Source organism: Polyodon spathula, chromosome 24 (genome assembly GCF_017654505.1).
Source record: "Polyodon spathula isolate WHYD16114869_AA chromosome 24, ASM1765450v1, whole genome shotgun sequence".
In the NCBI taxonomy this organism is placed as follows: Eukaryota; Metazoa; Chordata; class Actinopteri; order Acipenseriformes; family Polyodontidae; genus Polyodon; species Polyodon spathula.
In genome coordinates this window covers 7,566,066-7,579,790 of record NC_054557.1, presented here as the reverse complement: position 1 = coordinate 7,579,790, position 13,725 = coordinate 7,566,066, and the positions used below count along the sequence as shown (strand labels likewise).

At 37.5% G+C, this 13,725-nt stretch overlaps 1 protein-coding gene across 2 annotated transcripts in view; it reads left to right on the top strand.

Moving 5' to 3' along the window:
- Positions 1-13,725, top strand: part of LOC121298913 (calcium and integrin-binding family member 2-like) — a 41,351-nt gene that overhangs the window by 25,205 nt on the left and 2,421 nt on the right. For both annotated transcript variants that reach the window (XM_041226224.1, XM_041226223.1), the window contains exons 3-5: positions 2,307-2,418; positions 9,880-10,027; positions 10,707-10,902. In XM_041226224.1, coding sequence (XP_041082158.1) covers positions 2,307-2,418; positions 9,880-10,027; positions 10,707-10,902 — 456 coding nt within the window. The remainder of the gene's footprint in view (positions 1-2,306; positions 2,419-9,879; positions 10,028-10,706; positions 10,903-13,725) is intronic.

Below are 13,725 nucleotides of genomic sequence, written 5' to 3'. Positions count from 1 at the left end.
TCAGCCAACAAAACAACCGATCTGTCAGACCTGCAGTCTTGCCTTTGATGACGACTACATACTTATGTATTTACTGTATGTGAGAACGTCCATCTCTGCTCATCCATAGATGTGATGGAAAGAATGCCATCTGCTGAAACATCCTCAGAAGCTGGCATGTTTTACCGTTCTTGCTATGGATATAAATGTGTCCTTTTTTTGGATTGGCGCCGGTTTGATTCTGGCACCAAATATCATCAAAACTGGCTCTTGTTGCTAAGCCGTCATGCTTAGAATGAGTAATTATTCAAGCAAACAAAGCGATTCAGTTCAAGCTTCTTTAGTTAACGTTATGGACAGTGCATGTCTTGAAGTTCTGTATTTTTCAGACACATGACCTGAGTTATTGGATTTGAATGTAGAGAGGAGGGGTGATCCATCAAACATCCATGACCCACAATTTCCATTTCTTCACAGGCATACAGTGTACACATTACCGTCATTGCCTGTTGCGTGACAATAAATAACCACGCAGCGGACCTCTTTCACAACATTTAATGAGCTAAACTTCTTATAGCGTTCTGTATTGTTTTAGAAGCCGGTAAGCCCTTTGAAAATGGGCAGTGCTGCAACAGTTTCCTGTGTTTTTCACAATACTAAAAAAATGAAACCACTTAGATCTAGTTTTGTAACATTACATTTTTTATTTTCACAACGTGATCTTGAAAATGTAGCCTGAGCTCATCAGACGCTAAACAGTTGGGTCTGGTTTGTATTGAGATGGGGGTTGTGTAGAGGAGCAAAGAAAATCCAGTGGTTTAGTGACTCAGTTGGGGTCAGTAATCAACCAATACCCCTATGCATGAGATGTTATGCCAAGATCTGGTGTACTGATTCAGAGATGTTTCAAGTTGGTCAAATGGTCTAGATTTGTTTTACATATAAATTAGGTTTAGCCCTTACTTCCATTAACCCTTCTAATTGCTCAGATCACTACACTAAATGCAGACCTGATCCCTGCATGTTAAATGAAACACATGATGGGTTTTACCAAGTTGCACTGATATTAATAGCATTTGGGGTATTTTGTATTCTTTTTCATGTAAAATCTTGCAAACACTCCTGTTTAATTTAAAAAGATCCATGGAAATGTGCTGCAGATGCAGTTCATAAATCAGCTGTCCGTTGTCAGCGCTTTCATCTTTTTGGATGCTGTTGTCTCTTTTCATTATAGGCTGGGTACAGGGATAACAGCTTCATGCACACAGAGATAAGGAGGATGGGCAAATGTAGTAATCACTGTTCATTAAATCCTAGGTCAGTCCAATTGCACTGTATTACGTGTACCCAATAAAAAGGCTCCTATCAGTTTTTAACCAGCTTTCATGAAGCCAGCTAAATCTATATAGATGGGATCTTAATAAAAATCAGTGCAGAAGTGAGGGTTTGTCATTTAATCTCCAGTCTGTTTGGGATTTGTGAAGGGTATTTATTTCAGTTAAAGGTTATGTTCACTGAGAAAGAAAGGCTTGCAAGCGTGCTGTGTATTGAAGTGCCTTAACAATATATTAGGACTGGAAATGCTGGCAGAATTACTTTACTTGTTCATGTAGTTATTGTACTTTGTTGAGATGCTTCTAAATGAACTCCTGAATGAAGACTTTAAATATAGGGTTTTTTTTTTTTTCAACCTCCAAAAGGTTTAAATAGGATTAAAGAAACAAAGTCAATAAATGTATGAAGAAATCCTCATATTTCTTCAGGCAAAATTGTGCACATGATTGGGTGACTTCATTTAGTGAGCAGTTTCTGGTTTTCAAATAGAAAAGTTACTAATGGAGTTCTTGACGGATTTAGTATTTGAAAAATAAGTAAAACAAAGACTAAACACATGGCAGTATGGAGAAGGAATGGAGACCAGTATTTGTCAGATTGACTCAGCTTTGTTACCTAGTTGTATCAGTTGACAGGCAATATTATATGCAACAGTTTAGTTTAGTTCATGAAGAGCAGATTAAAGGTTTGTAGGATGAATGAAGAAACCATGGGCTAAAGCTGGAGGACAAGAATAGTAGCTGCATAGTGAAATACCTGCCTAGAAAGATTAGTGTTGTTAATACCCCTCTATTCAAGGCTACCATCTGCTGCCAATTTGGAATGAATGTCACAGTCCACAAATGTTTTTTTTTTTTTATATTCATTTAAGTCGTTGTGTTTTAAACGTCCAGCAGGTGGCAGTGATGTATATACTTTTGGTTTGTTAGGTTTTCATTTGGTTTATTTGGAAGCTAAAAAGAAAGCTAAATGTTTCTTCTTGTCTTTTGCAGGTTGCATTCCAGATACCACGAACTGGCACCTAATTTAGTGCCAATGGACTACACCAATGATCCTGATTGTAAAGTACCCATGCAGCTCATAATAAACATGCCGGAACTAACGGTAATACCCATGTTTCTACAGCCCTTTCTAAGGCAGTGAATTAGGTAGCTTCATATAAATCACTAGACTGGTTTTGGTTATATGTTATATTTAGTTACATTTTTATCAAAACAAAGAGTAGAGTGGACGGTGGTCTCACGATATATCTTCATATAGTACAGAACTAGCTTTATAACATGCAAGGAAAAACCTTTAAAAGCCAATATGGCCTCCAGGAATTAGATTGAACAGTTTTTCAAACTGTTAAATATCTATGGTATGCCTTTTGGTTTTATCTATTTGACTGTTGTTAGAACAATCAAAATTCTTAACGAAATCGTGTAACTCAAAGCTAACTATTTATATTTCCCAGTTGGCATTAAGTTACCAGTATGGCAAGGAATTGTATGGTTAGAATTGTATTTATGGATTTAGAAGTGTACAGTGGTTGTTACTGATATTGTTACTAGTTTTAATGGGTACTTCTAATTACCAAAGATGACGAAAACAAAAACATACATACAGCAATACAGAAAAGGCATGTAACCATATGCATGCTGACGTTTTCTACATTTTAAATGAATGAAAAGTTACAGCCTAATTTCTTTCAGCTGCTGATGTGAATCACTAATGTGACTGGGAAGATATCTGAATCATCCACATGTCGAAATGAAAAATAGCTTAATTACCTTTTTGCATTTTTAAGAGGACCCAAGATTCAAAATGTAAACAGTTGGAGACATTTACGAGAATAGAATTTACGTGAAGCGTAAAAACATATATAATTTTGGCATTGCGCCACTTTCCTGTAATTGAAGTGCCTGTAAAATGTATTGTCAATGTTCTTAAAACTACTTGAGAACTTTAGCTGTAGGAAACGTTTTTCCAGTGTCAATCAAATACCCCAAGGAGCTGGGTGTAAAATTCACGTTTGAATAGTCCCTTTAAATTCCAATAAATGTTTATTTAGGAAGAAGAGAAACACTTTTTCTATAAGTTAATGAATGCAGTACGTACATTACACATGAAGCTTTGAGACTAGAAGGATTAATATACAGTGCCTATAGAAATTATACACCCCATTGAACTTTTTTCACATTTTGTTGTGTCAGTGCCTCAGACTTTAATGCATTTAAATGAGGATTTTTTCCACTTATCTACACACCATACTCCACACTGTTAAGGGGAAAAAAGTTTTTATTGAGAAAAAATTGATATATTAAAAATACAAAACTGAAAGATCATAATTGGGTAAGTTTCGACTGCCCTGAGTTAATACTTGGTGGAAGCACCTTTGGCAGCAGTTACAGCTGTGAGTCCGTTGGATTAGGTCTCTACCAACTTTACACACCTATATTTGGCAATATTTGACTGTTCTTCTTTACAAAACTGTTCAAGCTCTGTCAAGTTCCTTGGTGAGCTTTGATGGACAGCAATCTTCAAGTCATGCCACAAATTTTCGATTGGATTTAGGTTGGGGCTCTGACTGGGCCACTCAAGGACATTTACCTTTTTGTTTCTTAGCCACTTCAGTGTAGCTTTGGCTGTGTGGTTTGGGTCGTTGTCATGGTGAAAAGTGAACTTCTGTCCCAGTTTCAGCTTTCTTGCAGAGGGCAGCAGGTTTTCCTAAAGGACTTCTATGTGCTTTGCTCCATTAATTTTCCCTTCTATCCTGACAAGTACCCCAATCCCTGCCGATGAGAAACATCCCAATAACATGATGCTGCCACCACCATGCTTCACATTAGGGATGGTGTTCTTTGGGTGATGCACTGTGTTGGGTTTGCGGCAAACATAACGCTTTGCATTTAAGCCAAAAAGTTCAATTTTAGTTTTGTCAGACCACAAAACTTTTTTGCCACATGGCTACTTAATCTTCTGAGTGTTTTTTTGCATACTTCAAACAGGATTCAAGGTGGTCTTTCTTGAGTAATGGCTTCCTTCTTGCCACCCTACCGTACAGGCCAGATTTGTGGAGTGCTTGGGATAGTGTTGTCAAATGCACACTTTGACCAGTCTTGGCCATAAAAGCCTGTAGCTCTTGCAAAGTTGCCATTGGCCTCTTGGTAGTCTCTCTGATCAGTCTCCTTCTTGCTTGGTCATCCAATTTGGAGGGATGGCCTGATCTAGGCAGGGTCTTGGTGGTGCCATACACCTTCCACTTCTTAATAATCCTCTTGACCATGCTCCAAGGGATATTCAAGGCCTTTGATATTTTTTTATACCCATCCCCTGATCTGTGCCTTTCAACAACTTTGAGGGAACCTATAGGAACAGCTGAATTTATCCTGAAATCATGTGACTCACTACAATTTAACACAGGTGGAGGCCACTTAACTTGGTATGTGATTCTGAAGGCGATTGGTTACACCTGAGCTAATTTATGATTGGGGGGGGGGGGGGGGGGGGGGGGGGGGGGGGGGGGGGGGGGGGGGGGGGGGGGGGGGAGGGGGGGGGGGGGTGGGGGGGGGGGTGGAATTAATTAATGCATTTTAATTCCAGTCTATAAGTCAACAAAAGGTGAACATTTTGAAAGGGGTGTAGACTTTCTATAGGCACTGTACATGTGGAAGAACATATCAGGAACGAAAAGAGGTCATTGGGCCTATCAAGGCGCATCCCATGCTAGCACAACTTATGACTTTTGCATTGAGATGTTATTCCGTATGGCAGAATTTAGGATTTTTTAATGATTGAATTGTGTTCCTGTTATAAGGCAAAACATAAATTGCGCAATCTCTTATAAATAGCTTCAGACCTCAGTGTTATAAAGCACTGTATTTTATATACTTATTTATTGTCTGCTGGTTTGCATTCCAACTGAGCTCTCAATTACTTAAATAGACCCTTAATTGAACGGATAATTTGCTTAATTAGCCCCTTTGTGTTCAGCTCTTAAATAGTAAGAGTTCAAGTTACTTATAAATTGTTATAGCTAATTTGAACTCTGCAACAGTCAAGAGCTGAAAACAAGTAAAAAAGTCTAATCAAGTAAATTATCAGTTCAATTAAGGGTATATTTAAGTAACTGAGAGCTCGGTTGGAATGAAAACCAGCAGCCGCAGGGGGTCCCCAGGACCAGGGTTGGGAACCAATGTTTTAGATGATACTACCTCACCTGTTAAACACCAGGTGCTTCTTCTCATTCTAGGCTTAAGAGATATAACTAGCCTGTTCGACCTTCTCTGTTTCTTTTAATGTATTTTTTAGTGAGGTAACCAGAACTGGGCATGACCAAGTCTTATTATTGTTGTTACGAGTTTCTTCTTGTGTTGAGCAGATACTGCATTGCCATCGGTAAATCACCCCAGTGCCCTAACGTGTCATCGCTCTTGCAGTTTCAACTCAGAATGCTATGAGTGGGTGTTTGGAGCTATAGGCATTGTGCACATGCTGTACATCACTAGGAATATCGTCTCAGATATCTTCTTCAAACCAAGTAAATGGTCTCCATGACATCCTGCCAGCAAGCACTTAATAACCCTGTCGTGCAAACCACATCCCATACTCTGCTGAGTCACCCTCAATCCGTTACAGCAGCACTAATCCTGTAGAACAGCAAAAGAAAGAAGCAGGACTGCATGTACACTAAAGTCAGTGTGGTGCTATGTTACAAAGGGCTTACATTTGCTTGGTGTGGACAGTGTCCTGTGTTGACTAAACGAAATGACTTTCAGTTCCAGACTTTGGTGGTGTGTGTGTATGTTTTTTTTTTTTTTTTTTAATGCGAACACAAAGCTTGATTTCACAAGGCTGGAAGGGGTTTGGATTTCACACGTTAATTAGTTGCTATTTTATAAAAGGGTTGATTGATTTTCCCGCCGACACAACTGAATTGCCTTGAATACCTCAGATTCCCTCTCAATGCATCACATGACACGTTTGGTGCTGGTAATGATTGTTGTGGTTTATCAGGATTAGCTTCAGCCTCAGCAGCATTGAAAGGTCTCATTTTAGTAACAGTAAAGGATTGGCTATCAGGATTTCAGGCCTCTATACATCAAAAGACAGGTACATTAACATCATCTTGTTAGAATTTATTAATATTTGCTACATGCGTTAAGCATAGAAATCTGTGACTGAGGATGGAACTCCATGCATTAACTTCATGTATTTAACAAATTGAGTTCCCTGACCATATCATTTTGTTATATACATGTATTAAATATTGCAATAAAAAATTAAAGCTGCAGTGTAGTAAATATACCTTTTAATTTAAAGTGTATCCAATAATGTATAGAATAGACATGCTATACACTGCTATGGTATATGGTACTGGATATCCCTTTATAAGGGAAATATAGTGGCCAACTACTTCCTCCAAAACATACTTGACCAGCTCACAACATAATGTTATCTTATCATATTCTGTCCTATTAGCAAAGCTTTAACACATTAATTATTAACAGGCTTAAGCAGTAAAGTCTGTTTTTATGCAATTGTTTGGGGCTGATGTGAAAGAAGAATGTCAATTTAGACCAGTTTCATGAGTATCAAACTTTTATTACAGAAAAAAAAAAACCTTTGAAGAACATATTCTTTTAAAATCTCATTAGGAACTGGTTCTGTATGATCTGTAATCCGGGTTCATTCGCCCTCTCTTCAGAAAATCAAAGTGTATATTACTGTGCATTTACAATATGTTGCTCAAGCCCCTTGACAGCAGTTGCTGAACAGTTAAGTGTGATGACACATGGTCCAATTCCAGCCTTTAGGAATTGCTGGACAGCTACATTATTCAGCCGTTTCAGCTCTGTCAATACACTGCCTTTGATAGGCAACTGAGATCAATGAAATACACTCTGTAATTGAGCTGTTGAAGAAGCAATGGAATACAACACAAAAAATAGGGGGTGTTTTGCATTATCAAAATGGTAGGTTCACCAATTTATGGAATAATTGCATTAATATGACAGGCCAAACCAGACATTGCAGTACGGTAGAACATCTGGTATTCAGTTTGGTTCTTTTACACTGAAATGTATAAAATCAGATATTGATGAAGGGAGAAGGGCACTGATATGTACTGAGAACTGGGAACTAAACAATTCTCTATAAGGCACAGCCAACTGATTTCACAGAATGCATGTATTTAGTGGCACAATACATAGGAACATTTAGTTACACTGAAAACCTTACAATAAACGAAATTGCTGCAATATACAGTATTTTTAAACTGAATCTTGATTGTTTGGAGTCGGAGAATACATTTCCTAACTTTTACTCTGGGGTGTTCGCCAAAAAGAAAGAGATCAGATTGGATTCAGTTAATGCTCCCTCCAAAAGTGCTGTCATTGAAATGACTAGTATATTGTGGGAACAGAAGGAAAAGAAGCAGCTTTGCTGGAGGGAACAAGATCTAGATACACTATGATGCTTTCACTTACAAAACAAAATCTAGAAAACAAAACATACCAGTTCTAGAAAATAACCCCCTTGGCCCATATCCATTGAAATGTGTTTTGATTTATTTTAAATAATACATGTTAGGGTTTAAAAAGCCAGTGTAGGATTCATCCGTGAAAATCCCAATATCCATTAAAATGAATATGGGACTGAGGAGGATAAAGTACATATGCATGCTGCATGCTTGGGAGAAGTAAGTGAATGTTTTTTTTCTTCAAGCTTTGATTATTGCACCTTTTAAGAGTACAGAAGCAGCTGCAATATTCATGACAGTAAATCGCAATAACAATTACCTTATAAATCAGCAGGGGTTGGTACTGGGGCATTTGTTAGTCTAGTCATGCCCATATAACTGGGAATCCATCCTATGTAACGGTCCAATAAACCTGCCATGCATCAATATTGGATGTACTCCCATCCCCATACCCTGCCAGTACTTCGCCTTACTGTTTATTGAATATGACGGGGGGGGGGGGGGGGGGGGGGGGGGGGTTGCGAGCGGCGAGCCGAGGATACAGATAATAATTGGGCACACTAAATTGGGGAGAAAACCGGGGTAAAAAATTGGAGATGACTAAATAAAATATATATATATATATCAATGGAAGGTGACATGTATCTTCTTAAATGTTAATATAAAGAAACATTACTTGATGTAATTACATAGTAATAAAATGGTGCAGGTCTTTTCCATGACAATTTTTAGAAGAGCAAGGTCCATTGGTAGTTACTCACTTACTGACATCATATTAAATGGTTATGCATGTATTATTAGCTAAACGCATATAAATGTGATACCTACAATGTGATACAAGCAAATTGTTTTTGTATGGTAACTATATAATGTAAAGCATTAAGTATGCTTTTCACTTCTAGAATTCCAGCTGTTATTCTGAATATTGGTGTCTAGAATATAATACTGACTAGAGTGTAGTTCTCATTCACACATTTTTGGATACACGAGTGCAATGCAGCCCGGGACTCTGGACAAAACTGATCACTTTAGTGGAGATTGATGAGGCCACTGAAACATTTACAGGCATAAATCACTTCTGTCCTCCACAGAGATGCCTGTCTTCATTTTAAAAAATGCAGTTACACTGATGACCCTGAGAAAATCATGCCAAAAAAAAATCATAGTCTACCTGCTGTAATATTCAACAAGGTGCTCGGTGTGTCTGTGTGTCTCAGAGACGACAGGTTCTTTTGTATTTCCATTTCCTGTTCACTGGACCATTAGGATGTTTGTGGACCACTGAATGTGATTTGGAAACTGCATATTGACAGCACACAGCCAGGAGTATTTGGACATAATTACAGGAAGTCACATTTAAAGCAGAACAGCTTTATATTTACAGTGTTTGTTATTCTCAAATGGAAATACGCTTCTTTTTATTTTAATTTGACTTTTTCAGTGGCTTTTTAATATAATATCCTGAAAAAAATGAGTATAGGAAACAACAAAATTCTGTTCATCCCCTAATTAATTCTGGTCAAGAGTGAACCAATAGTTGATAATCACATCACATATTAAAGGATATCTAGTTTAGTTCAAATTGGTATGTGAGCATTTCTTGGTGAGCTATTACTCAACAGTATTGACCATTTTACCTGGTAACATGAAAATTATTATCCTGCATTACTTCGGTTTCAAGGACTAATGCAGAGTGTCAGCTGTTCTTTCTATATTAGCCTGCCTGTGATTTATACTGCTAACCCATCCATTGTTCTCTTTAAGGAGAGTGCTTTCAAATGTCTGATTCTTCTTCCCTTGTTCTGAACCTGTACATTTTTACTGCCCTTGCTTTGACTACAGCAATCCAATTTATGCACTTTGACTGGGCTTTTCATCACTTGTTGATCTCCTAGAAGAGTTTCTGCAGCTCTTGTTTATTACTCTAGTAAAGCAGTCGCTCAGTTGCCGTTTGTTTTTAGTTTTTATTTATACTGATGGATAACACAGTAAATTGAGCCCTGAAGGGTCATTGACTGTTTTAATGATGTTCTGTGATAAGCACCCTAATGAGATTGTTACTTGGGAGATGGTGTGTTAAACAAGGCCATCTGTTTCCACAGGAGAATCCCTTTAAAGAGAGGATCGTGGAGTCGTTCTCTGAAGCTGGAGATGGGAACCTCAGCTTTAATGATTTCGTGGACATGTTCTCCGTGCTCAGTGAAATGGCCCCCAGGGAACTGAAGGCCATATATGCATTTAAAATATATGGTAAGTTGCTTACTTTACTAAAATGAAACCCCTTAACTTCTGTTAATGCCGTTTATCCATTTATTATCACCTAATTGACATGTCCTGGCCACAGTGTCAGATGTTATTACCACAGCCCAGTTAACACTTAGGAAATAAAATAATTTTACAGAGTGCAGATGTAAGTTGTTGTGCATTATAAAAATGTTATGTAATATATGAAAGACATTGAGAAGCCATTGTTTCTTTTAGTGTTTCTACATATATATTTGCGTTCCGCAGCAAAACGGGCATAGTTCGCATACATTTCTTCTGTGTTTTATTGCTTATTTTGCCAGTTTACTGGTGAACTCCTGATAAAGCTAACTGGTTGTTGTCTTCATTTTGTTCTCAGTCCTTTCGAAGCGTTTGGTTTTAAAACTAAAAGAGACTATTATGATGAACAGGGTCACATATTGTACCATTGATTGTGTTATAGCTTTGAGAACTTAGCTCAGTGTATCAATCTGCTTGCTTAACCTGGTTGTATCAAAACTATATATTTATGTATGTATATTAAATTGAAAACTATATTTATGTATATAACTTTGAAAAAAATGAATGACTCGATCTCAATCCCAGTCTGTTACTCATTTGAACTGACCTACATATTTCACTGGAAAATGTTCAATGACAATGAATTTGAATACCTCTTCTTTAGACTTCAACACAGACAATTTCATCTGCAAGTCAGATTTGGAGCAGACTCTGAACAAGCTGACCCGAGAGGAGCTCACCCCGGAGGAAGTGAACCTGGTGTGTGAGAAAGTGATTGAAGAAGCTGATCTGGATGGGGATGGCAAGCTGGCATTTGCTGACTTTGAAAATATGATTTCCAGGGCACCAGACTTCTTAAGGTAAAAAAAAAAAAAAAACATGATTCATATCCAAATATAGATGCATATTAAAATGTCATAGGGTGGTTTTGAAGTTGCTTGATTAACCCTACGCATCGATCTTGGAAGAAAATCAACCTTAGATTACATTTTGCTTTCTAGACATTCGATCAATAATGAATGTATATAAGTTAAGTTGTTAAAAAATATTTGATGTTCTTCTTCTTTAGTTGCTAAAACACTATGGAAGAGAGTATGTTGCATATTTGAAAAGGTTATACTGCGTAGGCTCCGAAAATGGAGGTAGAGCTGACACGTTTTGTCAGGAGAAACCTCTCTCATATTTGGATGGTGGTTGCTCCCAGTTTGGGGTACAAATTGTGTTATGCACATATTTTATATTATATTATAACATTCTACTGTATTTCTTTTTTTTTTGTTGTTTTGATTGTTCAATATCTTAGACTAAACAGTGCTTTAGTAAATAAGAATAAACTAATAATCAAATGTTTTATGATCAGCAAACGTGATTTAATTAATCAAGAAGGGCTACAAAAAGACCTTAACTAAACACTCCTTAAAAGAGTCCTTAGCATTTTGTAAATAGGACCCTAGCTGTCTTGGCTCTTACATTAGCTGAGGTAGACTTCATTCATGGAACTGAACTAGGGTTAAAGAGTAAGTAGCAGGATTCTGATATATCCCCATGCCCCCATGTGTTCCTTCAACTGTTTAAATAACGTACCTGTAATTATTTATTTTCATTGTTAACATCCTGTCAACTTTAAAGTCTGTTTCAAAGCTCTTTTCAGAATGTCTGTTCTAGTGATTTGGGATTTGAGATCTGTCCTCTAAATCACTGCAGGAAGGAAAAAAAAAGAAAGAAAACATAATAAGTGCTCTGGCTTTTCTGTTCCGCACCACATCATGGATTGTTATTGCCGTGTTACCTGTTTGACAATGTGGGCAATAATCCTGACACTATTAGTGCACTACAGCGGACATTTTGAAAAGAACATTGCAACATACTTTTAAGTTGTAAGTGTAAAAAGTTGTCAGGATGTTTTAAAAATTAAAAGAAAAATTACAGGTGTGTTATTTAAACATTGGTAGCAGCACGTGGGCACGTGTAATGCTATATTTTTCAGAACCCTGCTACTTATTTTTTAACATTAATGGCAACAGAGGTTTCAGCAGAGATGGCACCCATAGGTCTGTCCATCTGTGCCTGGTTATAACAGACTTTTGTTGCATCATTTTTCACAGGAATGTGCTGCCATGGTCAGTCGTTCATGCTACTGCCTGTTATGAATCAATTTGGTTGCATGGCGCACGTCATAATTGTCTATGATAGACTGATGAATTCTCATTTGCATTCAAGCAGGCATCTTATGTTTCCCCCAGCAGGAGTGATTTATTTGCTACACTGGTAACTGTTGCCACCAGAGAAATCCACTATCATCAATGAAGTGGGCTGATTATTCCTAAAATACAGATGAATCCATTTGAGTAGATAGTATTGACATGCTGTGCATTTAAATTGATTCATTAACTTTAAAACACTATCGGGACACCAACATAATACCAGTGTATTTCCCTTGTTAAACCCAGACAGAACCATTATAGCACCACAGCATTTTGTAAGGAATGATGGATAGATTCAGTTCCTCAAAGGTTCAAAAGCACAAATATATTGTACATTCCCCAAGTGTAAAACAAGAACTATACAGTATAGGTCAAATATGCAGTTTTAAAAGAAACACATTATATAGCAAACGCGTATTTTCAAACATCTGGTACTGCACTAGGTTAAATATGTCTCTGTTTGCAGGCCTTTCTTGTTGGTAGTCTTGCACATCCTTGGTCATTTCCCTTGGAGAGTGACACTGTCAGCACTCCTTGTCATGAACCAACTAGCCACTTCCATTATTAACTGACATGTGTTCACCCAAAGGCTGAGGAGAAATGACCTGGGAAGTGAAAAAGTAACTGACTTCCTGAAAACAAGGCAAGCAAACTGAGAGCTTTCATTAACCTAGTGTAATAACACATATAATGTTTTAAAATTGAAATATATGTTTGCTATAACTTTCTTTCAAAACTGCTCATTTGAGCAAATAAGTGCACAACACATGAGATTCCTGAGTTCATTTGTTGGATACACACACTTTGAACAAGGTCTTCTTGTTGTACCCAATCTAGTCTCATAATCCTAATAGTTTTTTAACAAACTGCATGTCTCTGTAATTTCACAGTTGAGTGTTACAGGATTTGATGGCATGACAATTCCCTTTGCTCCAGTTTTAACAGAAACAATATTAAGCTGTGCTGCTAGAATGCCATTAATGTGTAGATGAGCCATCTCTTCTGCTTTGGGCAGAGCAGGCGTCCTGTGTTACTGATCACTAGCATGTTTATTTCACGCTGAAATGTTCTCATTAGCAGCCTGCTAATTTGATATTAGCACGTCCATGCTGGCACTGACTAATTGATCTGTTCTTCTGGACTGGCGACATTTTTCTTGCAGAAAATTGCTTTGTAAATCATTACGGAAACTAAGACTTATTTCAGTTCCTGAGTGGCATAAATGCTTTTAAATGGAAAAGGCAAGAAACACATCAAATACCTGCAAGGGTGAATCTGCCAAGATCTCGTAAAGCAGGAAGGAATTGAACATTGGAGCATGGCAATGTGGGTGATTCAGTGAAACAATCTCATCAGATTATGAACAGCTTTATCCCAAAGCCATAGATTTCTTTTTGTCTCTGCAGAAACAGCATCAGTCCCTTTGATCAAGTGATGAAAAAATGAACCAACTTTCTTATCAAAGAGCTTTAAATGTTA